The sequence below is a fragment of the Nyctereutes procyonoides genome, unplaced genomic scaffold (assembly GCF_905146905.1).
Source record: "Nyctereutes procyonoides isolate TBG_1078 unplaced genomic scaffold, NYPRO_anot_genome, whole genome shotgun sequence".
Taxonomy (NCBI): domain Eukaryota; kingdom Metazoa; phylum Chordata; class Mammalia; order Carnivora; family Canidae; genus Nyctereutes; species Nyctereutes procyonoides.
The window spans coordinates 42,599,571-42,627,007 of NW_026575030.1; the positions used below are offsets into that span (position 1 = coordinate 42,599,571).

General features: G+C 41.4%; 2 protein-coding genes across 4 annotated transcripts in view; one reads left to right on the forward strand and one right to left on the reverse strand.

Annotated features, from left to right (window-relative positions):
• LNP1 (leukemia NUP98 fusion partner 1) overlaps positions 1 to 26,346 on the reverse strand; it is a 41,916-nt gene extending 15,570 nt beyond the window's left edge. The window contains exons 1-2 of one of the 2 annotated variants that reach the window (XM_055315971.1): positions 25,772 to 26,346; positions 1,469 to 1,659 (exon numbers count right to left, since the gene is read on the reverse strand). In XM_055315971.1, the coding sequence (XP_055171946.1) occupies positions 1,469 to 1,627 (159 nt within the window). In that variant the 5' untranslated portion in view covers positions 1,628 to 1,659; positions 25,772 to 26,346. Of the gene's footprint in view, positions 1 to 1,468; positions 1,660 to 6,920; positions 7,018 to 25,771 lie in introns of those variants that run through there. The other variant, XM_055315972.1, reaches the window with a different exon arrangement.
• An 11-nt stretch (positions 26,347 to 26,357) lies between these two features.
• TOMM70 (translocase of outer mitochondrial membrane 70) overlaps positions 26,358 to 27,437 on the forward strand; it is a 34,976-nt gene continuing 33,896 nt past the window's right edge. The window contains exon 1 of one of the 2 annotated variants that reach the window (XM_055315969.1): positions 26,358 to 26,857. In XM_055315969.1, the coding sequence (XP_055171944.1) occupies positions 26,531 to 26,857 (327 nt within the window). In that variant the 5' untranslated portion in view covers positions 26,358 to 26,530. The remainder of the gene's footprint in view (positions 26,858 to 27,437) is intronic. The other variant, XM_055315970.1, reaches the window with a different exon arrangement.

Genomic DNA, 27,437 nt, shown 5'->3' on the forward strand with positions numbered 1-27,437 from the left:
TGCTAGTCCCAATAGTTTAATTCAAACAACCCTGCAAGTAAAAGTAGATTCTCTAAAAATGGTGGATTATCTCAGTTTTAAAAGTCTAATAGCTGCTAAAATTTATTCAACAAGCCTATATTTTATAAGTCATGTTCCTTCCTTTGTTTTCATTTCAACAGTTCTAAAGGGCTGTTGAGATAAAGAGAAAATCACATTTTTTCTCTTTGTTTCTCCCTGGTCCTCTCTATCTGGAAACTGGAAACTAATTGTACTTCTGGTTCGCACACTGTGAATGCCTCACTTGAAGTGGAATATAAGAGATTAAAATGAGAGTGCGATAAACGGGTGTTCACTTACAACAGAATCATGGACGGTTAGAGCTAGAAGAGTTCCCAGAGGTCATCCAGTCCAGCCTCTCTTCTTTTTTACAAAAGGAACCTGGAGCTCAAAGAGCTGTTGACACTTGCCCTCTGTCTCTGGGTACGCATTTGGTAAGAAATCTATTTTCAAATATTTGTGTCTTAAAGAGATCTCATCCCTCAAGTTGGCTCATCACTTGGGAATAAGAGCCATCGCCATACCCACCATAATATCCCTCACAGGCATTATGCATCTGGGAACTCTGAGGCTAAAACTGAAATAAAAAACACTGTCCTAACACTTATTTGGTTCTGGGGTTGACAGAAGCAGAAGGTTGGGGATGTATTCTCTATGGCTAGAATCCTAAGTGACTTGTGGAAAAGAAAAGCTGTATTATTGCTGTGTAACTGAAGCAGAGGACACATGTCTCTGCTGTGGAGTCTTCTAGTGGCACAGATGAGCAGAGAACCACCGCCTACACCTGTGGCTGAGTCCTCACCTGGTCAAGCCCACCCCCTCCACTATCAGGAGCTTCCCCCTGCTTGCATCTTGCTCCCTAGACACTGTATGCTCTTCCTCCCTATGGAAAAGTAGTGCTGAGGGCTGAAAAATTTTGGTTCCATCACCCCTCGGAAAACCAAAGGGGAACCAGAAGAAAAAGTTTATCAAATTTATCAAAGGTAGTGATTTATTATGTGGACTCCTCAACTCTTTAGAGGTCCTCAAATCAGGACACTATGTTCAGTATTTCAAAAACACTCCTGGAAATCACACATTGATCCATACCTGATGCTACACAGACTATCACATCAAGTTTCTTTCCTTTGGCTTGAATCATACTAACCCTCAGAACAATTGTCTCAGGTTTCTCAGGAGCTCTGAATAGTAGTTAAAGGTATGTTAGGCTACTAAAAATGAAGAAATCTTTACCTAATAAATGAAAATCAGGTCCCCAGGAGGGCAAGATAAAATAACAAAAGGTATTTTTTGGTGGGTGTAAAAAGGTTTAGAAGAACTGATTTTTAACCAAAGAAGATGTATAAACCAAAGGCCTCTTCAAAAGTTATCAACTAGAAATCCCCCTCCCCTAGTCCAGCTCTCCCCTGGTTCTCTGACCATAACTCACTGGGCAGGGCAGGGAGGTTTTCCTGTAACTGGCATCTTGTGATCCACGACGGCCCCGGAGTCCTCGCTCATTCTCTTCCATCCAGCTGTGACCCCAGAAGCTGCTCATCCATTTCGCAAACGACACATCATCATCATCATCATCATCTTTGTGCTCCATGTGTAGGTGATTCAAAATTCGAAGGCCTGTCCCTAAATTCGACAGACAGAAATATCATCCAACAGGGCTGACTTGATGAAACCCAGGATCTCCCCCAAAAGACAAAATGAAACTGGTATTTTCAAATGCTCTCCGATAATGGGATTCTTAAGGGAGAAAGATTTACTAAACAACCACTTCACCGTCAGGCAGCCTCGGGGAATGTCTATTTATAAATTATACGGCCCACATTCCCTCCCCTCCCCCTGTCTTTTTAAATTGAGGCTTTTTAATCCTTCCATCACTGGGGCTTGTGCCTCCACGCCTAAGGGTGGGAAGCACAGTTCACTGGCTGGTTTTCCCTGTGCTGCGCTGCCAGTGGCATGTGATGGCATCTCCAGCTGTCAATGATGATGGAGCATGACCCTTATAATATGCCTGTCAGCTTCCGGCTAGCTCTGAAATGGGGCCACTTACAAGGGACAGACTGACTACAGCTGGCAAGATGGCCAGCTATTGGCATGTTATAGCTAATGTAGATATGCTCCTAATTAATAAAATTGATATTGAAACAAAAATTCAGCTCCTGGGTTTAAGGGAACAGGTTTTTTTTAATTGATGTATTATTTATATCTGTATAAATAGTACAGGTATGTGCATAATGTACAAACCTTAAATGTATAGTTTGATGAATTTCTACATACACATACCCATAGATAACCACCACCATGCAGGTGAAGACGTACAACATTTTTAGGACCCCAGCTGGCTCCCCTTTTCCTTCTTCAATCCATCCTCCATCCAAAAGGTAATGACTTCTGACCGCTGTCGCTGTAGATTAATTTTGCCTGTTTTTGAACTTTCTTTCAGTGGAATTATACAGAATGTATTATTTTGTGTCATTCAACAGACTGGTGAGATTTATCCATACTTTTGCGCTATCAGTAGTTCATGCTTTATAGTACTACCCTGTACGAATATCCCACATTTTAAAAAATTCAGTCTATTACTGATTATCATTTGGGGCCATCACCTGGGCTGTTTCCAGTTGGGGCCATTATAAATAAAGCTTCTACGAATATTATAGTCCTTGTTTTTTAGTGGGCATTTTTTTGAGATAACAGGATTAATTTATTAAGCCCCTACTTTGTGCCAGCTACGAAGTCAAATATTTTACATATGCTATTTTCATTATGACAACACTGTGACTGGGAGATTTGCATCACATTGTATAGATAAGGACACTGAGATTGAAATAGATCATCACTTGCCCCAGGTGAAATTACTACTAAGCAGCACAGCCAAGTCTGAAGCAAGGAGTAGAAAAATGAATTCTGGACTCTTAACAACATTGCACCAGTATTCCAAGAAACCTTTGATAAAGCTTACATTTTAGACAGGCATTCCTGACCACTTTCCATGAAAACTCTTCCTTGAGCTGCAAAAAGACGGGCTTAATAATTGTGACCAGTGTCCCCAGAGCATAGTACCACAATTTATAAGTTACTAAGGGAAAGTAACCAAAGCATAGAATAGCTTGCAACGTTTTTATTTCTTGTTTTAAATAGTGAGGGATGCGGGCTTGTTACTTTATAACATTTTTATTACAGAGTGCAGAAAGCCTGCTTCTCAATGACCCAGATGAGAAAGAAAAAGCTATAACTACATGCCACCACTCTTGATTGTTTCTGTTATTAAAGAAAGAAATAAGGTGACTTCCCTTGGGAAGGAAGGACCAGGTATGTCCACAAAACTTAACAATAGATAAACTTTTTTTTCTATTTCTTGTTAGACAGAAATGTCTTTTCTTCCAATTTCAGAAACAAAAATAAGTAAATCTATGATCAGGGATAGAAAAACCCGAGCAGGTCATACCTGTTATGTCATTGCATAAAGGTACTTTGAAGAAAAGAAATATGATTTTATTTTATTTTTTAAAGAATTGATTTTTTAAAGATTTTATTTACTTATTCATGAGAGACACAGAGAGAGAGGCAGAGACACAGACAGAGGGAGAAGCAGGCTCCCTGTGGGGACCCGGATGTGGGACTCCATCCCTGGACCCTGGGATCATGCCCTGAGCCTACAGCATATGCTCAACCACTGAACCACCCAGGTGTCCAACGATTTTTTTTTAAACTTCTTTGAGTGACGTCTATCTCTTGGAGTTCTAAACTCTGCCTTATAGACAGAAGCAATTTAAATATTGGAAAATGTGCATGTATAAATTTGGAGATTCATTATGAGGAATTGGCTCATGTAATTAGAGACTAATAAACTTCACAATCTGCCATCTGTAAACTAGAGACCCAGAAGAAACAATGGTGTAATTCAGTCCAACACTAAAGACCTAATAACCAGGAGAGCCAACAGTGTAGATCCCAGTCCAAGGGCAGAAGAAGATGAGATAAGATATCCCAGTTTATGTAGTGAGGCAGGAAAAAAAGAGCTAATTCCTCCTTCTGTCTTTTGTTCTATTCAGACCCCCAACTGATCAGATGAGGCACACCACAGGGAGAGGACAATCTACTTTATCCAGTCTATCATTTCAAATGTTAATTTCATCCAGAAGCACCCTCCCAGACACACCCAGAAGTACTGTTTAATCTGGGCACTCCGTAAAATTAACCATCACAGGCACTAATCCCATTCATGAGGGTTCCACCCTCTCCTCTATTTACCTCCCCAAATCCCTATCTCCAAACCATCACACTGGGGATTAGGCTCCAACATATGAATTTCGTAGAATCACAACATTTAGCCCATATCACAGTGCCCACATAAATAGCACCCAGTAAAAAATGGGGGGCACTAAGTCTCTCATGAGCATGTAAATGACATTTCACAAGTGTTGCCAAAACTCATTACTGGAGGAATTAAGCACATCCCTTGAGACTTTGATGGGGGGAAAAAGCAAAAACAAACAACAACAACAAAAATCTTTTTGGAAGCTTGTGCCTGGCTTTCTTCAGACTTCACCCAATACGCCTTTCCCCTTTTTGGATTTTGTTCTGCATCCTTTCGGTGTAGTAAATCCTACCCATAAGTATAATTATATGCTGTAGATTCTTCTAGTAAATCCTTAACTGGGGGTGATGGTGTCAGAAGTGGGATTTATTAAAAACAACCCTGACTCATTGAAATATATCTGTTTGGAGAAAGGAAATATGAAGAGGATACAATTATGAACTTTCAGTTCCCAATAGCTACCTAGTCATCTGTGGTATGAAACAGCAGCTGAGATGTCTGTTCTGGAGGGTGAAGGTTACCTATGGAATTTTAAAATGATACATCCAACGCCAGGAGACTTGGATCCATTGGCTGCTTTTGGACATGGCAGCTAAGGTGAAGGAATTAAAAAGTACAGCCTGGGTGATGTGTTTGTCAGATGCATCCAAAAGAACATTTTGGGTGAGGCAAAATGTCGTATGTTTGTATTGCTCACTCCTCCAAGTGGGAGGAAACAAGACTAAGTCAGTTCCAAGGCTGGCACAAACTTTAGACAAATCAGAAAAAAAAAAGGAGGAGGGTAAAATAACACTCTACCCACTGGTACAGCAGCCTGTTGCATTACAGCTGGGATCTCTAAGTGGTTGTAATGTTAATCCTGAAAGTGTTGAATTTATTGCTAAGGTTTGAGTAAACTTGCAAAAAAAAAGTGAAAGAGAGAGAGTTTCTAAAATAGATTGTTATTTTTTAGTTAGTGGTTCTGGGTATATGATTTTTTTAATGATGTAAAATATTATAGGCTTGTAATTTCATAAATGTTAGAGGGATTATTCTAATCTGGAAAAGCTGACCAATAAAAGGTGTTGGTAGAACAGGACTTCTTGCTTGGATGGATTATAACTTAAAATCTTTGAACATCTGAGTATTGAAATTCTCATAATTGATTATTTTTGCTATGAGAAAAGTCAGACAAAATAAAAGGAGAAAGAATCTTCACAGGAAAATACACTTTTTGAGGTTTCAAAAGCAGTTCTTAGTTTGATAATAAGTTCCTGTAAAACCAGATGTCTGACTCTTAGAGGCTGATGATTTTCTAGCCCAATTGTGCATATTTTTGAGTAGGTCAATTTGGACTCTAAGATTGACAAGATATAGAGGAATTAGAAGGACTTGGAACTCCACTATCTGACCCTGTAGTCTCTCATCTTTGCTGCTGCCAAAGAAGAAAGTCACTGGCTTTTTTAGAATCCTGAATTCAGAGATCCTGATTGCCTGGACCTGATGGTAGGCTGAAACCGAGAAACATCTGTAACAGACAATTTCAATCTTGGAAATCAGACATGGGCTCATTGAACAGAAAACTTAGACCCTGGGACTACTGAAGACTTAAGACACCCCTCTGAGGGGCCATATGATATAAAAACATCATGGATGCTGGCTGGACCACATGGGTCACCTGCAGATGCTCACAGGGAAGAGCTCATTATCTGATGAGACCATCTGACACCAAGCTGCTGGTGGCTGTACATTTCTAATGCAGGAACTAATTGCATTTGAGATAAATGATCATAAGGAACATAACTGTGATTCCTGTTGAAAGCTCTAAGTTGGAAGAGAACACAGCATGGAGAGTAGGACCCCTCCTGACAGAGGGAACTCTCAACCCCTCCTCAAGAATGTCTCACTGCTGTTGACTTATGTCTGATTTTCAAGATTATTTGAAATTTGCAACAATGCACTGATAATCTGATTCTACTTTACACACCTTTCTTCTAAGTTAGGCAGTTTGATTACTAAATACAACTATTCCCAAGGAGAGGTGGTCCTTTTTTTTTTGCTGCCTATTGAATAAATGATCAGGATGAAAAGGGTGGGGCAAAAGAGACTCTTAATCATAGGAAACAAAATGAGGGTTGCTGGAGGGGAGGGGGTTGGAGAAACAGGGTAACTGGGGGGATGGGCATGAAGGAGGGCACGTGATGTCATAAGCATTGGGTTTTATATCCAACACCTCTTGAATTCTACCTCTGAAACTAGTAATACACTATATGTTAATTAATTGGATTTTAAATAAAATTTTCAAAAAAAAAAAAAAAGAAAAGAAAAGGATGGGGGTAATGTAAATACATTCTGAAAACTTCTGAAAATTCAAGGTTTTGTCCTAACCAGTTCCTGAACATGCTGTGTCATTCTGGTTAAGTTGTATTAATGTTGTATTAATGTTTTTCTACGTAAATTCTTCTGTCCCTCTGTTAGGAATTCATTAAATCATCACTTATTAAGTGGAGCACAGACTGTCAGATGGTGAACTGTGACTTAATGACAGACCACAAGAGGAATTAAAATAGAGAAATTTATTACTTACTAGTCCTGGAAGAAGTACCTGGCACACCTTGACAGGCCACATGAGGAGGTCAAGGCAGAGTGCAGGCAGAGAGAGGCAGACACTGGGGCACGTCTTTATTAGAGTCTGTAGGTGGAGTGCTTTGAGTTTCCTAGGGCTAAGGTTAGATTGGTCAATCGAAACCAAGAGGGCACTGTTTGATAAATCACACTGGAGTCTTATCTAGGGCGACACATGATGAGAAGGCAGCGGGGGCAGGGGAAAGGAAGTGATAGCTGGAACTTACATGTGCTTGCGACTCTGTGGACTGCTATCTAGGGGACTAGGGCCAGTTAAGGTCACTGATGGCCAAAAAAAATGATGTCAAGGCAGCAATATCGTGGAGTAACTTAGCTAAATTTTCAATGACCTCTTTGCACCCAACCCTTTTTGATAGAAGAGGAGAATAAAAAATGGGTAAAAATATAAAGTAATGATTATTAAATGAGACACACTGGTTTTGTAGTAACATGGAAAAAAAAAAAAAAAAACAAAAACCCAGCACCTGGGAAATGCAGGGAAGGAAGGCATTAATGATCTCTGTTTCTCGTAACTGCTCTGTTTTTTGGAACTGCTCCTGAATGCCAGTATTGCCTTCTCAGGATGCTCTGAAGTCTTGAATTCAAACCAACCACTGAACCTATCGTCACACCTGGCAGCGCTGACTGTGAGACAGCAATGGTGGGCCTAGCTCCTATGTTCCCATGAAGAGCACCTGTAGATGTTGTCCACACTCATGTGGCAAATGAACTGATGTCAAAGACAAGCAAAATTGCCAAAACTACCTTCTGGAGGCCCTTCTAAAACTAAGGACTCAACTGCATTGTTTGGACTGGGCAGAGAACCCCAAGGAAGCCACACTGGGGGCCCTATTAACTTCTAATGCCTAACTAATGTTTGTCTTCATCGGATGGCCTATCAGTTGCAAACTTTTTGTTTCCAAGGGTACTCTCTGGTATTGATTATACTTCTTGCATGTGTTCGTTGACTTTCATGGATTGCGTCAGTCCTGGAAGGCATGCAGGTCAGCTTCAACTTACTAGTCAGAGTTGTACGGTGCTTGAATTAATGATTCAAGCCAGGTAAAAAGGCTAATGCAAAAAAACTTTAGAGGAGAAAGCCACCTGGCTCTCTAAGATTGACCTTTCTTGTTAACAGGATTTGTTTTAATTGGCTAAATCCAGGACCCTGGAGAGCACACAGAGTCAGTACTGCAAGATGCTTTCATCCTGCCACATTGGGTTCTACTCATAATAATTTTGCTCTAAAAAAGCCTTGGCCAAATGGAGTGGACTTTGTAGAAAAGAGTTAACATAGTAGCCTGAGACTACATATCCTTAGAAAAGCCTTCTTGCTTGACCCTTGGCTGGCATCTGGGAACTTGGCTGGTAAACAGTTCTTACAATAGTATAAAACTTACTGACAAGTGGCCTAAACTGCTTATACAACCAATGGTTTATGTGGAACAACTGGTTTTTTTTCTGGAAGTCTGGAATTTTTTTGCATGGGTTAGGCAGTGTGTGCCCACATGACTGGCATCCAATAAAAGCCCTGGGTCCTGAGTTCCCAGTGAGTTTCCCTGGTAAACAACACATCTCAACATGGGAAGAATTAAACATGTTCTATGTGACTCCAGTGGGAAAGGGCTCGTGGAAGCTTGAGGCAGGTTTTGCTTTGCTGATTTTTCTTTGTGTCCTTTCCCTGTAATAGATCTTACTGCGGGTATAACTACATGCTGAGCCCTGTGGGTCCTGTGAGTCATGGAACCTAGGGCTGGTCTTTGGGACCCCCAATACAGGAAGAAAAGGGAACTCTAGATCTTTGGCCAAAAATTCTCCCAAAGCAACAAGAGATGAAGTTACCCCCCAAAAGAAACTGAATTTGGTCTACTGATAGTAAATCAATCCACCTCATTTTTCTCCTAGGGTAAGCCCATTGCCTTACATGTATGAGAAAGAAGGCTCCCTGCTTTGCCTGGACTAGGGTTCTCATAGCAAACGTGGAGCAGCAAGGCAGCAGCAGGAGTTGTCAGGTCTCAGCAGCCAGAGAAGCACTGCTCTTCCAGCTTGTCTCAGGAGCCCTCGCTTAAAAGGAGGTCATGCCCCATCCTGGGAGCCTAGCCACCAGCTTTTCCTGGCAGATGCTTGGACACTTACCCTGAGGAGAGGCTGCCAGGGGTGTGGGACCAAAGGGAGTTGCCCTTTTGAACCTGCTCAGTGCTCTGCTTTGCCAAGCCCATGGTGTATACTCAAATGTGTCAAGTGGCTGAGACAGCTGTAGTTTCTAGAGAGCTTGAATGTCTGTACCTCCTTACCATGCTCAGTGTGAAAGGAATTATCTTCTCTTAGAGGGTATGAAGCCTGTGGTGTGCGTGTTCTCATAAAGCATTCAGACATCACGGGTGCCCAGGTAATCAGTGAAAATAACCCTTGGGCTGTGTACAAATGAAGTGGCCTTTTCAATGCCCTCTTTCACATTTGCTGCTTCAGGAGACTGTGATCATGAAAAAAAAAAAAAGATTTTCTCTTTATTTCATTCTCTCATTTTTTAAAAATCTATTTTGATGCATTTCTTTTACTTAGTTCATTCTCCATAGCTCCTATTGTTATAGTAATTTATTTTCTCAGTTCATTTTTTTTTCTTGCCAGTCAAAGGGAAGAATTATTCCCCTCATTACTTTTTAGCTTGCCTGAGCCACTCTCATTCCATATGTACAGGGGCACCTGGGTGGCTCAGTGTTTGAGCGTCTACCTTTGCCTCAGTATCCTGGGATCAAGTCCCCGCATCAGGCTCCCAGTAGGGAGCCTACTGTTCCCCCCCCCCCCCCCCCCGCCTATGTCTCTGCCTCCCTGTGTCTCTCATGAATAAATAAATAAAATCTTAAAAAAAGAAGAAGAAGAAATGCTACATACAAAAGAACTAAGCTGCTACTTTTCATATATTTGTATGTAGTCAAAATATATCTGTGATCTCTACACAGGTTTCACTTGCCAGAAAGCAGTGCTTGAATACTTGAAACTGAGTGCTGTTACATTTAATGTCCTGATTGTCAGAATGTTCTTTTATAGGTAACATGTTAAAATACAGTCATCCATTTCCATGATTGTTATCAAATTACACTGTGAAGTTTGCTATCCTGTTGCTTGGTGTTTGACCAAGCATCCAAAAGTATGTATTACTTGGGGGTACGTCATCATCCTTTATTATTCTAAAAAGCTACGCAGCTTATGTTATGAAAACTATTTTTTAAATATACTATAGTTGATGTATAAAATATCTGACAGGGGAAAAGGTGTGCATTCAGAGGTATGCCTACAAGAATATTGGTTATATAATTATCTAGTTACTTTCGCAGTAAGCATCATCAAGTTCTGCAGGATTTGGGCTCATGGGAGGCTTCATAATAGTCAAAGTTCTTAGATGTTGGGATAGGCTTTAAGAAGACAATATATCATCTCTTCCGCAAGAGATCTTGACACATAGTATTGATTCTCATCTGCCAGAGATGGAATCTGTACAGCTTTGCCTTCAGTAGTGTTATTAACTGTATGGCCTCTCAAGGTCTTTTTGATCCCTGGGCAGCTATTATTCTAAAACACACTATTTGTTAAATTAACTGCTCTGTAAAAAAACTTTACCGGTTTAGCTCATCAGTGTGTTATACTTTAGAAAAGGCTTCCTCCCAGTTATTAACTATAATTTCACAGAATCTAAGGGTAATGTCTCAGCACTCTTTTTTTAGTCTGAGTCTATGAGCCTCAGAAGTGCCCTAGAAAAGAATTGAGGGAATTAAAGAATCCTGTGAGTCTCACTTCTAAGGGGGAAAAATTTTGCAATGTACAATAACAGAGTGGATCATCAAACATTTGAAGGAAACTGTGACAAAATACTTGTGACATTCAAAAAAAGAAATTGGAAAGATTAAAGTTTGAGTCCACAAACAATGGGTAGGAGTGCCTGGGTGGCTTCGTCAGTTGAATGTCAGACTTGATTTTGGCTCGGGTCATGAGCCACCCCCCCACAAGCCCCCAGCCCAGGACCAGCTCTGTGCTTGAGATTCTTTCTCTCCTTCTCCCTCTGTCCTTCTCCTCCTGCTCTCCCCATTTAAATAAACAAATAAATCTTAAAAAAAAATAAACAATGGGTCATCTTCAGACTCTTATAAAAATTTTAACTCCAAAACAATCTTTTCTGAGGATCAAATGCCATATACCCTTAGTATGAATATGGTCTTTCTAGAAAGAAATATAGCAAGATGTATTAAGATTTGTTTTAAATATTCACGTTTTTTGACTCAGAAATTTCTCTTCTTAGTAGTTTAAGTATATAATCAGAGGTATATGCAGAGAATATTTGTTCATCATAACATTATTTAAAATAGCAGAAATGTGGAGCACCTGGGTGGCTCAGTCTGTTAGGTATCCCATTCTTGATTTTGGCTCAGGTCGTGAAATCAAGGTCATGGAATTGAGCCCCTTTCAGGCTGTATGCTCAGCATGGAGTCTGGAGTCTGCTCGCCCCTCTTCATCTCCCTCTGCCCTTCCACCCACATACACACACACTCTCTCCCTCTCTCTCTCAAATAAATAAGTAAAATCTTTTTAAAAAATAGCAGAAATGTGGAAACATCTTAAAAGCACAATTGGAGACCGTGCTAATAAATTATGACATATTCATACAACAGAATTCTATGCAATCATTAAAAATCAAGGGATTAAATGATAAAGAAACTTCTTGATTGGGCCATGGTGCCCCCAATGTTTGGTCAAACATTATTCTGGATGTTTCTGTGAGGGTGTTTTTGTATGAGATTTACATTTTTTTAAAGTATAAATTGTTATTTATTTATTGCAAATAAAATTAAATTTTTTAAAAAATTTGAGTGTAGTTGACATACAATGAATGGTACATTAGCTTCAGGTGTACAACATAGTGATTCACCATCTCTATATGTTATGCTATGCTCCCCACAAGTGTAGCTACCATCTGCCACCATACAATGCTATTATAATATCATTGACTATATTCCCTATGCTGTGCCTTTTATTCCCATGACTTGTTCATTCCAGAATGAGGAGGTTGTATCTCCCACTCCCCTTCAGCAGTTTTTGCCTATAGTTTTGGCAACCATCAGTTTGGTATCTTTTTATAGGTCTGATTCTGCTTTTTTGTTTGTTTATTCATTTGTTTTATTTTGTAGATTACACATGTAAGTGAAATCATGTGTTATTTGTCTTTTTCAGTCCGACTTATTTCACTTAGCATTATACCCTCTAGGTCCATCCATGTTGTCCCAAATGGCAAGATCTCTTGGTGAGATTTATATTTCAATTGGTGGATTTTGAGCAAAGCAGATTGCCCTCCATCATATGGGTGGGCCTCATTTAATCAGATAACCTGAATGGAAAATAAGATTGACCTACTCCAAGCAAAAGGGAATTCTAACAGCCTTTGGAGTTCATTGCAATACTGCTTCCCCTGGGTCTCCAACCTGCTGACCCACCCTGCAGATTTTGGATTTTCCAGGCTCCATAATCATGTGAGCCAATTCCTTAAAATAAATCTCCCTCTCTCTTTCTACATAGCGTGCACACACACACGCACATACACACACCCTATTGGTTTTGTTTCTCCGGAAAACAGTAATATACCGTTTATTAGTATGATCCCAATATCAACTGTGAAAAGATTTATTTTAAAATGACTCTTGCATGTCATACTTAATGGTAAAAGGCTGAAAGCTTTCCCCCTGAGATCAGGAAAAGGGCAAAAATGCCTATTCTCATCATTTTGATTTAACATAGTGATAGAAGTTCTAGCCAGTGCAATAAGGGAAGAAAACGGGAAGGGGGTGAGGGAAGGCATACAGATTTTAAAGAAAGAAATATAATTGTCTCTATTTGCAGATAATGACTATCTTTATATAAAACCCAAGGGATTTACAAAAATGCTCCTAGAACCTATAAGTGATTTTCAGCAATGTCCCAAGATACAGGCTCAATACAAAGAAAAATTAATTGCATTTCTATATATGCAATATATACTATATATACTAAAAACGAACATATGGAAATCAAAAATAAAATTACAATACCATTTATAATTGCCCCAGAGAAAATGAAATACTTAGATACAAATCTAACAAAATATGTACAGAATCTGTATGCTGAAAATGACAAAAAGCTGATGAAAGAATCAAAGAAGTCTAAAGAAGTGGAAACCCTTATCCATGAATTAGAAGACTCCATAGAGTAAAGATGTCAGTTCTCCCCATACTGACCTCTAGGTTTAATGCAAATTCTTATCCAGGTGTTTATAGACATAGAAAGGCTTATTCTAAAATTTATATAGGGCAGCCCCAGTGGCGCAGTGGCTTAGCGCCGCCTGCAGCCTGGGGTGTGATCCTGGGGACCCGGGATCGAGTCCCACATTGGGCTTCCTGCATGGAGCCTGCTTCTCCCTCTGCCTGTGTCTCTCACTCTCTCTGAATGAATGAATGAATGAATGAATAAATAAAATCTTTAAAAATAAATAAATAAATAAATTTATATAAATTCATAGAACATGAAATAGTTAAAAACAATTCTGAAACTGAGATGTAAAGTGGAGAATCATGATATACAATGTTATGGTTTACTGTATAGCTACAATAATAGAGACAGTGTGGGATTGATAGAGATACATATAGACCAATGGAACAGAACAGAGACTCTAGTAACAGATATAGATATAGATATTTAAACTAAATTTTGAAAAATTACAAAAGCAAGTCAGTGGAGTAAGGAAAAACCTATTCAACAAATGGTGCTGGAACAACTGGACATTCACAGTTTAAAAATTGAATAAAAAAATCCAAAAAAAATTTGAATCCTCTGGCAGCCATCCAGCAGTGTATATGTGCTTGTATTCATCCTGTTATTTAAAAAAAAAAAAAAGCAAAAAATGAAAATGAATCTGGACCTATGTCTCATACCTTACACAAAAATTAACTCACAATGGATCACAGACTTAAATATAAATTGTGAAGCTACAAAACTTTTAGGGAAAAAATGGATAAAATGTTTGAGATCAAGAACTAGGCAAAGAGCAGTGCCTGGGTGGTTCAGTTCGTGAAGACCGTGACTCTTGATCTCAGAATTGTGGGTTTAAGCCCCACACTGGGTGCAGAGATTACTTAAAATAAAATCTTAAAAAATAAAAAAAGAACAAGGCAAAGAGTTCTTAGATTTGACACTAGATGTATAATTCATAAAAGCTGATTAACTAGATCTCATCATATTAAGATCTTTTACTCTGCAAATGGCTCTGTTAAGAAAATGAAAAGAGAAGCTAAAGATTGGGAGAAAATATTTACATTTGCAAATGTAGCCAACACGGACTAGTATCTGGAATATATAATAGCTTTCAAATTTTGACATTAAAAGAACAAACCTTTTAATTAGGAAATGAACAAAAGACATTTCATTGAAAAAGATATATAGATAGAAAATAAGCACATAGAAAGGTATCGACATCATTATCCTTCAGGTCAATGAAAATTAAAACCAAAATCAGATATCACTATAAACACCAGAATAGTGTCAACACCAAATACTGGAGCAGAAGCAGAGAAGTTAAATCATTCTTATGGTGCTGATGGGACTTAAAAATGGTACAGTCACTTTGGAAAATAGTGTTCTGGTTTATTTTAAAACTAAAAATGCAACTACTATATGATCCAGTAATTGTACTCTTACCGTAGAGAAATTAAAACCTATGTTTATGGGAATACCTGCACATGAACATAGAGATTTGATATATACAACAATTTAGATTGCCCTTAGGAGAATTATGCTGAGTGAAAAAGTTCAGTCTCAAAAGAATACATACTATATAGTTTTATTTATACAGCACCCATGAAATAATAGTCAGATAGATGAAGAACAGTTTAGTGATTGCCAAGGATTAAGGATTGGGAGCAGGGGTTTTTGACTATATAAGTTTAGCATGAGGGAGTTTTGTGATGAAACACTTCTGTATTTTGATTGTAGTGGTAGTTACATGAAACATGTTAAAACTGCACAGAACTGTAACATACACATACATAACATAAATGACATATATAACATACAACACGTATGTAATATACATAACCTACACATGAATGCATGTATAGCTGGTGAAATCTGAGTAAATTTTGTGGATTGTATCAATGTCAATTTCCTGGTTTTGATACTGTCTTACAGTCATACAAGTTGTCAATATTGGAAAAAGTGGTGTGAAGGATACATGGGGCCTCCATGTGCATTTATTTGCAACTTCCTATGAAACTACAATTATTTCATAATAAGGGTATAAAGAAAAATGACTAATACCAAGAAAAAGAAACTTCTCTAAATGGGTAGATATAAGATCAAAAGGCTATTAAGCTAGAGGTATTCTGGAAAGATAATAATGAAGACAGCCTAAGTTTTCAACCTTTCTGAAGCCCCACATAAAAACCAATAGAGCAACTGTAGAGCAAAATATCCGTGGACAACTCTATAGCAAACATTGGGGACAAGATGTACTCCACTTCCAAGGAGATAGTGTGGGTTCAAACCACCAGCAGCTAAGACCTGGGATAGTTGTCCTGCAGGAGGGAAAAGAAGCAAGCAACAAGGCATCTGCCAGACCTGAGAACAGAAGAAACACAAAATAGCCAATGGTTTGGAAAACACAAGGGACCAATTTGAGAAGTGTAAATCTTTTATCCAGCAACATTGCTAAACTATTTGTTCTAGTAGATTATACTTTTTTAAATCTTCTGTGGAGACAACCATATTGTCTATAAATAATGGAAAGTTACTTCTTTCTTTCTAATCTCCCTTTATTTCCTTTTATGTCTTATTATTTTGGCTAACATTTTCAGTACTACGTAATGGTACTTGGAATCCCCAACTGGTTCTTGACTTCAAAGAGAAAAGCACTAACATTTCACTATTAGGTATGATCATTTTTTTAGATTTCCAGGTGATATTTATCAGGGTTCTATAATAAAAATGTTTTTCTAACTGTGTTGCAGGCAAACATGGCAAGATAGTAACTGGTTAAATCTTAGTAGAAGATGGTGGTAGATTTAAAGGAATTGCAACTCTTTTTCTATTTCTCCTATTGGGAGTCTGAATCACCTCCCTGTGAATCTGTGCTGACTTTAGTAACGTCCCTGGTCCACACAGAACGACGTTTTAGAAAATTATGCAGCTTCTGCCTAGGGTTCTTGGGACATTTTCTCTAGGAACCCTTAGCTGCCACATGAATCTGACTGCCCTGATTGCCATGCTGGAAAGGCCACAAGAAGGTGTTCCCCCTATATGGTCTCAAATAAGTCCAGTCTTCAAGCCGTTTGTACCAAGGTGTGAGACACTGAGTGAAGCTGTCTTGAACCCTCCAGACAGTCCATCTGCCAGAAGAATAAACTGTTGACACCAACGAAGAGTCAATCAGGCCTCATCCAAATTCCTGAGCAATAAAACTTTAAGATGTAATAAAATACATCTTAAATAAAACACAAAGTTGCTTTAAGCCACTGCCACTTGGGATGGTTGTTAAGCAGCAATAAATAACCAGAACCTAGGCACAGAAAACCTTTTTTATGGTTTTACATTTTTTTCATAATATAAAAAAAATTATGTCTTCTCTTCATTATTGGATTTGAGGCTAGTTTTCACTGGTTTGGAAAAACAACAAAAGGTAAAGATAGGGATGTTTGGCCTGGAGGACTGCAGGTTCAGTGCTAGATCAATGCTAAGAACAAGGTGGCATAAACAAAACTACTAATCTAATAGGAATAAATTAAACAATGGTACCCTTTATTGGTGGAGACTCCACTGCAAGCCCATTGCTTAGTGGTGGACCACTACCTTTATGCAGTTCAGAAAAAGGAGCACCTTTCTTCAGGTAGACACAGCCTGATACCACACTGTGAGGAACAAAGTGTAGGCCAGACCTCAGCCCCGACTTGCTCCAGCATCCTCGGGCAGGGCACAATTCACATGACCTATATGTAATACCCTTTCAAGTAGAAGCAAGGCAACATCTCTACATTTGCAAATGACACAAATTCTTGTGGGTGGTGATGAACTAAGTTGATGAGGATTGATGAGATGGATCTTACAAATCTGTGAGTGGGCAGAAAGGTGGCAAATGAGTGCATAAAATATGCGTAATCTCGATCAGTCACTGCTAAGGAGAGGGAACAAGGTTACTGCAGATTGTTCCCTGAAGAAAAAGGCAGAGGCTTCTTCTGACAGCAAAAAGAACAGCCTCTTGATTGAATCATAAAGTGACATTCTCCCTGAGAAACAAAGAGGTACCACCCACTCAACTGATGCTTTGATGGAAGTTGAATAAGGCAGAAACCATCAGGGGAAAAATTAACACCTTGAGGGCTCAGAAGAAGCATAAACTTCTATATATCATAAGTGGAGTATGAAGGATAAATCAATCAGATCCCAATGAAAGTAGCTGCAATGGTATAGGTGGTAACTGCCTCCAGCATGCTTGGGACTGGAAACCAATAGACGGGATGATGGTGGTAATGGAAGAAGACAGCAGACTATTACTGGTGATGGCAGCAGTGGCAGCAATTGAGTTGGTTTCTTAGCTGATACCAGTGGTTGGACAGCAATGGTGGCATCAGATCATTAATGTTGGCAACAGTAATGGAAATGAAGTAGCAGTTGTTCAACAAACGCTTTATCAACTCTTTATTCAGTACTGACCACATTTCAGGTATTACGTTGCACAGATAAACGGATAAATAAGTAAGTTAAAAAACAATTATTGTGTGCCCAGCCATGTGATAGATGTGGGGGCACAAAGACAACTAGAACATGATTCTTACTCTTCGAGGACTTGGAACTGAGTATGGGTGGCACAATAGAACAAATAATTATGGCAATGTGGGAGCGGTGAGGAAAAGATTTATACTGTTGTATAGGTCCAATGCAGAAAGAAAAAAACATAGTCCTTTGCTCTGACATATAGCATGACAGGAGACACTCTGTTGCGCACTGTATAAGATAAAAAGATAAATATCAGACATAGCTTCTGCTTTGCAATGCTTATAGACTAATAGATGAGGCAGGACAAGTATAATTCTATAAAATAAGGTAAAAAGGGCTAGGTTTTAAGAAAGTTCCAGAAAAGTATTTTAGGAGTTTAAAAGGCTCATGATATAGTTGACAATATTGTTTTAAGTAAATGAAAACTCTACCTATTTCATTCTAAATGTCATCTTTTCCTTCTTTGATACCCTTCAATATATTTACTTAAACAATTATCTATTGAATGCTTATTGTATGCTTTGGACTGAATGTTTGTGTCTCCACACACACACACACACACACACACACACACACACACACACACCAAATTCTTAGGTTGAATTCCTAACTTCTAATGTGATGATGTTTGGAGATGGAGACTTTGGGAGGTAATTAGGGTTAAGTGAGGTCATGAGGGCGGGGCTCTGATCCCATGAGATTAGTGCCTTTAGAAGAAGAGGCACTCAAGAGCTGGCATGCATGAGCTCTCTCTCTAGAGTTGAGAGAGAGAGAGAGAGAGACATCCCATGAGGACGGAAGGAGAAGGCAGCCATCTACAAGCCAAGAATAGAACTCTCACTAGAAACCACCCTGACCAGACCTTGATCTTGGACTTCCCAGTTTCCAGAATTGTGAGACATAGATTTCCATTGCTCGAGTCACCCAGTCTATGCTGTTAGGTTATAATAGCCCTAGGAAGCTAATACAGATTTTGGTACAGTGAATGAGGTCTCAGTCTCCCAAAATTCATGTCCTCAAATGCAAAACACATTCATTTCATTCCAACTACCCCCTAAAGTCTTAACTCATTCTAGCATCTACTCTAAAATCTAAGATCTGAAGTCTTACTTCAATATCATTGAAATCAAGTACAGGTAAGACTTAAGAGATGATTTATCCTGAGGCAAGATTCCTGTCCAGCTGTGAACCTGTGAAATGTTATTTGCTTCTAAAACACAATGATGTCCCAACGCCGGGACACCTGCACCCCGATGTTTCTAGCAGCCATGTCCACAATAGCCAAACTGTGGAAGGAGCCTCGGTGTCCATCGAAAGATGAATGGATAAAGAAGATGTGGTTTATGTATACAATGGAATATTCCTCAGCCATTAGAAAGGACGAATACCCACCATTTGCTTCAACGTGGATGGAACTGGAGGGTATTATGCTGAGTGAAGTAAGTCAATCGAAGAAGGACAAACAGTGTATGTTCTCATTCATTTGGGGAATATGAATAATAGTGAAAGGGAATATAAGGGAAGGGAGAAGAAATGTGTGGGAAATATCAGAAAGGGAGACAGAACATGAAGACTCCTAACTCTGGGAAACGAACTAGGGGTGATGGAAGGGGAGGAGGGCGGGGGGGGGTGGGGGTGAATGGGTGACGGTCACTGAGGGGGACACTTGACGGGATGAGCACTGGGTGTTATTCTGTATGTTGGTAAATTGAACACCAATAAAAATTAATTTATTATAAAAATAAAAAATAAATAAAACACAATGATGTGGGATCCCTGGGTGGCTCAGCGGTTCAGCACCTGCCTTTGGCCCAGGGCATGATCCTGGAGTCGAGTTCTGCTTCAGGCTCCTGACATGGAGCCTGCTTCTTCCTCTGTGTTTCTGCCTTTCTCTCTCTCTCTCTCTCTCTCTCTCTCTCTCTGTCTATCATGAATAAATATATAAATAAATCTTTAAAAAAAATAAAAATAAAACACAATGATGTGACAGACATATTATAGACATTTCCATTCCAAAAAGGAAAAATATGAAAGAAGGGGTAAGGGGTCCCAAACAAGGTTCAAAATTTAGTATGCAAATCCCACCAGATCTGAAGGCTCAGGAATAATCCTCTTTGTTCCTATACTCTGCCCTCCAGGCCCAACAGGGTGGCAGTGTCACCTCAGTAGGGAAGGGAAGCAGCCCTGTCCATGAGTTCTCTACACGTGTAACCCTGCCCCTGAGGCACTCGGTAGGGCTATCCTGGTGGGGCCACCCTTTGAAATAGAGGAAAAACCAGTCTTGCCCCCCCACCTCTGAGTCTGTGGTGGGAATGGCCCTTCCCAATTTCTGAACAACTTTTGGGTCATTTTTCCCTTTTGAAAGATAAAGCCTTCTTATAGCAGTATAGGTCTATGGTCCCACATGGCCCCATGCCATAATATCCCCAAAGTCCAATAGCTTTCCTTTATTCCGCCCTTCTTCTTTTTTCTTTTTTGGTCCTCTTTAGTTCCAGCTGGCAGTTTCTTCTGGTATCATCCTATCTCTCTGGCCTCTGCTGAGATGGCTGATGAAGCCCATGAGTCCCACTCAAGATCTATCAAACAGCCATTCAGCCACACCATTAATTTCTCTTAAGAATAAGTTTTCTCATTCTTTGCACTATGGATAAGCTAAGAATTTTCCAATCTCCAAGTTTTAATTCCTTTTTACTTAACAGTTCCTTCTTCAATTCATCTGTTTCCTCTTCCATTTTACTATAAGCAATAGGGTGAACCTAAACCCCACCTTCAATACTTTGCTTAGAAATCTCTTCTACTTAAAAAAAAAAAATCTCTTCTACTAAATATCCAATTTCATCACTCATAAGTTCTTCCTTTAAAAAAAAAAGTTCTTCCTTTTACAAGACACAAGGACACAATTCAGCCAAGTTCTTTGGCACTTTATAAGAAAAACCACTTTCCTCCAGTTTCTAATAGCCTGTTTCTCATTTCCTCTGAGACCTCACTAAAATAGCCTTTAACATCCATATTTTTACCAACATTCTGTTCGTAATTATGTATTTGTGGAAGAAAATGGAAACTTCATCTCCATCTCTTATTTTTTCTTTCTGAGCCCTCAACAGAATTGTCTTTATGTTCTATGTCTACCAACAGTGGTTTCACAGAAATCTCAGCTTTTTCTAGCACATAACTCAAAACTCAGCCTATACCCATCACAACTCCAAAGCCACTTCTACATTTTTAGGCATTTCTTATAGCAGCACTCCACTCATGGTACCCAAATCTATATTACTTAGCATGCCCCAGAAACTATTGGAACCGTGAGTCCTGACTAGAACCAGAAACTAGGATATACATATTTATAAGATTTACTATAAGGAATGAACTCATACAATTAGTCCATGCTGAGAAGTCCCAAGATCTGCAGCTGAGAGAGACTCAAGAGAGATGATGGTACAAATTCTAGTCTGAAAGCTGGCAAGCTCAAGAACCAAGAGCCAGTGCTTCAATTACAAAGGCAAGAAAAAAAATCAACGCCCCAGCTCAAGGTTGTCAAGCAGTGGAACCTCCCCCTTACTGAGGGAAAGTCAGCCTTTTTATTCTTTTTAAGCCTTCAACTGATTAGGGCCACTCACATTAGGAAGAGCAATCTGCTTTACTCAGTCTATTGTTTCAGATGTTAATCTCATCCAAAAACAGCCTCACAGACACACCCAGAATAACGTGTGACCAAATATCTGGGCACCTCATTGCTGAGTCAACACATAAAATTAAACCATTACACTGACTGTCTTCGGGGCTCTGGAGTACAGGACAAACAAAGTTCCTGTCTTCATAGAGTTTATGTACTGTGACAGGTCACATAAATCATTTTGAACACTGTTAAGAACTATGAATGTGGACCAAGGAAATAGAAGTAGTGTTTGGGAGGAGGTGGAGATGGACAGACATTTAACCTCACAGGAAGTAGAGAAGGTCTAAAAGTTTTTGAGCTCAAGAATGAAATTGGGAGTTGTACTTTGGAAAGAGTAATCTATTATCTAAGTGCAGAGTGACACATAGAAGAGAGGTACTAGAAGCTAGGAATCTAATACAGCATTCAGAAAAAATAAAGAAATAGAGAAAAGAGGAAAAAGGGAAGCAACAACTATTTATTCAGCATCTGTTATGTGTCAGACATACTTTTAAGTGTTCTCATGTATTTGAATGGAGGATGGCAGGGGACATGAAAAGGAAGAAAAATATTTGTAAGATATTACAAAAGAATCAAATAGACTTCACAGCAGATTTTGTGTTTGCATATGTATATGTTGGTACATTTGCTTGTGCTCAGTTAGTAGGGTTGGAAAAGAGGAAGAACCAAAGAGCCTAGGCTTTCAAATTGGGTAACCAGTAAGGTCACCATGGTATTGTGGGGGCGGGGGGAGGATTTTACAAAGGGAAGGAGTGAGGACGGAAGATGATGAGTTATATTTTTTTCAAATGAGGCATCCAGGCAAAGATGCTCACGAAATAGAAGGAAATTACAGGGCTAGAGGTAAATGGCTAAGTCGTACCAGGAGATATTCAGATATTGATGATCTTTGGAGAAATGGTACCTGAAGCAATGAGATATACTTTAGTTACTAATTAATGGAGAGATTGCAGACAAAGAAGAGGACAAATTCTTATGGATTCCTATACTTAGGAAGATCTGGAGCTGTGCTGTCCAAAGTAGTAACCATAGTCACAGTAAGCTATCTAAATTGATTTAAATTTTTTTTGTTTTATTTATTTATGATAGGCACACAGTGAGAGAGAGAGAGGCAGAGACATAGGCAGAGGGAGAAGCAGGCTCCATACACTGGGAGCCCGACGTGGGATTCGATCCCGGGTCTCCAGGATCATGCCCTGGGCCAAAGGCAGGCGCTAAACCGCTGCGCCACCCAGGGATCCCTCTAAATTGATTTAAATGAAAACAAAAAGTTTAGTCACACTAGCTATATTCTCCAAGTGCTCATCAGCCACAGGTTGCTATTGGATATCAATAGATACCAATCACATTGGATGTCACAGATATATAAAACACTTCCAACATCACAGAAAGTTCTTTCTTAAAAAAGATTTTATTTACTTATTCATGAGAGACACAGAGAGACAGAGAGGCAGAGACAAGGCAGAGGGAGAAGCAGGATCCCTGAGGGGATCCTCATGTGGGACTCAATCCCAGGACCCCATGATCACGACCTGAGTCAAAGGCAGATGCTCAACTGCTGAGCCACCAAGGTGTCCCCACAGAAGGTTCTGTTGGACAGCATTTATCTAGAAATTGGTCAGAGATTAGAAGAATCAGGAGAATTTAGTCTCCTGAAAGCCGGGGAAACCAATGTTTCAAGAAGGGAATGACCAATGGCATCAAATGTTTCAGTAAAAGCATATGAAGGCCAAAACCAAACAATGAATTAGGTGACCTTTAAAGTAGTTTCAGACTAGTAATACAGTTAGAAAGCAGATTACAATAGATTTTAGATGAAATAGATGATAAATAAGCAGAGATAATAGGCTTAAACAATTCTTTCCAGTAATTTTTCAGTGAAGTAAAACAGAATGGAAATCTAAGGAAAAGTTTAAAGAGAATCCAACTGTGAATGTATGGGCTTAATGTAAGTATGTCTGTGGACTCACTGTAAGGCTTGAACACCAATCAAGCAGGTATCTCCCAACTCCACCAATAAGGAAGTCTTTCATGTAGCAATGACAATTGAGGGGGTAGAATCATATGATTTTTTAAAATTTTTTTAATTCTTCTTTTAAAAATTTTTTTTTATTTATGATAGTCACACACAGAGAAAGAGAGAGGCAGAGACATAGGTAGAGGGAGAAGCAGGTTCCATGCACCGGGAGCCCGACGTGGGATTCGATTCCGGGTCTCCAGGATCGCGCCCTGGGCCAAAGGCAGGCGCCAAACCGCTGCGCCACCCAGGGATCCCAGAATCATATGATTTTAAAGCTAAGAGGAGACTTAGGAATCATCGAATCCACTGGTCACATTGGTGCCCACAGTCACACACACAGCTCATTAGTATTAAAATCTAGAATAAGAATTCAGGTCTCTTGCATCCCAGTCCATTAGATGTTCAAACTCATTTCAACTGACTCTCAAGATAGATCAGAGAAGAGGTGAAGAAATCTTCTATTGAATTCCATTAATCTAGCAAGAAAAAGAAAATGTCTGCGTTAACATATACCTAACTTCAATTTTTTTAGAGACAATTCTACTTCTCTCCTTTAAAATGTAGATGAACAGAAAACTAAGCAGTGAATGTTTGCTATTTTGTAACGAACAATACACTAAAAAGAAATTAAATATTATCTAATCATATCTCTCATGTATAGGTGTGAGAGGTGTGTTTTCACTATTTGACAGGTCAGAAATGTATGCATCAGGTCAGTAAATCATTGAACTAATGACATTCTTACTCAATTCTACACTATTATCAATTAGGAAGTGATGGAGAGAATGAGAGAAAAGAAATGAGGAGGCTAGGGAATGAAAATGATATGTTAAAGCACAAAAGTAACAAGAACAAATTGATTTACTGATGCCGATCTTAAAAATAAAACCAACAAGGGGTGCCTGGGTGGCTCAGTCCATCAAGCCTCTGCCTTTGGCTCAGGTCATGATCTCTCCATCTGAGATCAAGTCCCCACATCAGGCTCCCTGCTCAGAGGGGCGTCTGCTTCTTTTTCTCCCTCTACTGCTCCCCCACCTTACGCTCTCTCTGATAAATACAATCTTTTAAAAAAAAATCAACAAAAGCAGCCCTTTAGATAAATATTAATTGAAGTGTTTCAAGAAACTCTAACATTGATCACCTTTTGAGAGGGGAACTGGGTGGCTAGGGGCAGGATGCCTTCTCACAGTAAACTCTTTGCAACCATAACAATGTTACATATTCTGATAACAGTAACAAAAAAAAAATAAAACAACTTCAAACGACTGAGTTCCTACCAACAGTAACTACCAGCATTCTACATTCCCCTGAGGCTACAGAAGAAATGGAAATATCAGTGAAGAAAAACCCTAACTCTATTCTGAAATGTCAAGGGAGAATTATATTAAGAGACAGAAGATTTTCCTTTGGGGGCTGGGAATCAGGAAGGAAGAATAGATGATTGCCTGCAACAATCACTGTTTGATCAACTCAATTCTGTTGCTATTACTTTTAGCTCATCTTTATAGTGTGTTGCTGAGGAACCCTATTGCCTGGAAGCAATTTTCTAATAGGAGCCTACACGAGGCAGAAGAGCAATGGTCCTAAAACCTTCAAATTAGGCCATTCTAATTTAATCCGTCTATTTTGGTGCCACTTAATACATTATCTTTCAATCTTTATGCAGCTCTATTGTGATGTTGAAAATCCTGTTATGCCCCGAAAGCAAAATGATCCTTTGTAAGATGTTAATGTAAGGGGCTGCAGACCAGTACGCTTGAAATGGGGAGCCACAGCTGCGGATTCATTCTCTACTAAATACTTTTCTTACTGACAATACTATGAATTCCGAACAATCCCTCGCAAGGTAAATTCTTGCATTTTAAGATGGGGAAAGGGGTGCAGGGGATGGGGAAAGGATTGCACAAAGCTATTCGAGATATGGAAGCTAGGAACTGAAACTTCGGTTTAGGGGCGAGGCAAGGCGGCTGAGAGCGCTAGCGCAAAACTCGCAAAGCAGGGGGCGGACCGAGCACCGCGGGGGGCGCGGGAGCTCCAGAGACCGCGACGTGGGCTGAGACGGCAGGAGAAATCCACCACGGGGCACAGATTCGTGTAAGAAGGCTGCAGGCACGTAGGCACTCCGGGTCTTCGCATTCCTACCCGCTCCGTCCACGAACTTCGTTAGCAGCACGCAGACGTCATCGCTTTCGTAACCGGTGCAGACGGCGAACCGCAGGGACTCCGCTCAGGCCGTTTCGGCGGAACAATCTGGATCTGCCCGAGGGCACCCAGTCTGATTTCTGCTACCTGCTGTTGCCCCACCCCCACCCCCACCCCCACCCCCACATACCGAATTCCTCCAAACTAAAACCTGGCCACGGTAGAGAGACGGGAATCAGGCAGTCTCTGGCTTTGGCCCTTCCACCCCGTAGGCTGCCCCGGTCTGCAGACGGACGACCAAACTACTGGCCCCGAGGCTCCAAGAAGCGCCTACGTGGCGGTAACGGGAAAACCGAGCCCAAATTCCACCAATAAACGGGGCGGCTCGGGCTACGCCCCGCCCACCGCTCCTGCCAGCCAATAGCACCCGGAGCCCCTCCGCCGCTCCCGCCCATTCCCAGGGCGGCCGCAGCGCCCCCCGCGCTCGCCTGCGCACGGTACGCGCCCCTCCGCCGCTCCCCGAGATAAGCAGGCCGCTGAGGGCGGAGGGAGTGACACCCGCCACCGCGGGAGGCCCGAGAGCCCAGGAGCGACTGTCCCGCACAGCACCGGAGCGAAGTACAGAGGGCCGCTCTCGACGCCCCGGGCCCGCCCCGGGCCCGCCCCGGCCCCCTGACCCGGAAGTAATCCCCCTCCTCCCCGCCCCCGCCCCCGCCCCCGCCCCTCCCCGCCCACAGTTGAAAAGGGAGGAAAAGGACGGCCGGGTCTGGCCCGGCATGCCCTGGGCTTCCGGTGACCTCTGGCCCTTTTCTGTCGTCCGCTCCCGCTGCCTGGCGTGCTCGCTCGCTCGCTCGCTGCCTGCCTTCCCCGCTCCGGTCCTCCTTCGCACGCTGCCTGGTGGCCCAGGCGCCGGCGAGCAGCGGGGAGGCGGTGGCGGAGGACACCCGCCATGGCCGCCTCTAAGCCTGTGGAGGCGGCGGTGGTCGCCGCGGCTGCGCCCAGCTCCGGGAGCGCGGTGGGTGGCGGCGGCGCGACCGCGGGCGCGGGTGCTGGGGGCCTGCCGCGATGGCAGCTGGCGCTGGCGGTCGGGGCGCCCCTGCTGCTGGGCGCAGGTGCCATGTACCTGTGGAGCCGGCAGAGGCGGCGGCGGGAGGCCGGGGGCCGCGGCGACGCCGGCGGCTTGAAGCGCAACAGCGAACGGAAGACCCCGGAGGGCAGGGCCAGCCCGGCCCCGGGCAGCGGACATCCCGAGGGCCCCGGCGCTCACCTGGAAATGGTGAGCGGCAGCCGCGGGCTTCGGCGGGCGACCTCGGCGGGCGACCTCGGCGGGCGCGGGTGTGCCTGCGGGTGTGCCTGCGGGCCCGCGGGCGGGGGCTTCCCGTGCGACGCAGCCGCCTGGCCGCGCGGGGGCTCGGGGGAGCCCGAGGGCGCGAGGTGGCGGCCGCCTTGGGCACGTGCGGGCAAATACTTGGTGGTTTTTGTTTTTTTTTATTTTTTTTTTTTTTTTCTCAGTGACACAGCATTTATCTCTGGCGTTTGGGGTACGGGGGACATTTGCACATGCGAAGGTTTTGTTTAACTAGTGAGTCAGGAGCCAAGTTGTGGTTGATCAGGACTTGCCGCGCTGATTTCCAAGGCCTGGAGCCTGACCTTTTAAGGAGCAGCCACCCCCGCTTACCTGAAGTCTCGCGGGGTAGGGGACAGGTAAATACAGCGACTGCTGGTCTGCGGACTGAAACGGTTCGGCGTTGCGGAGCCTTCGCTTTTTTTTTTTTTTTTTTTAAATCTGCGGGACTGAATTCTCGAACTCTTTTGGGGTAGAAGTATGAATTCGTTTTTCTTTCTTTCTTTTTTTT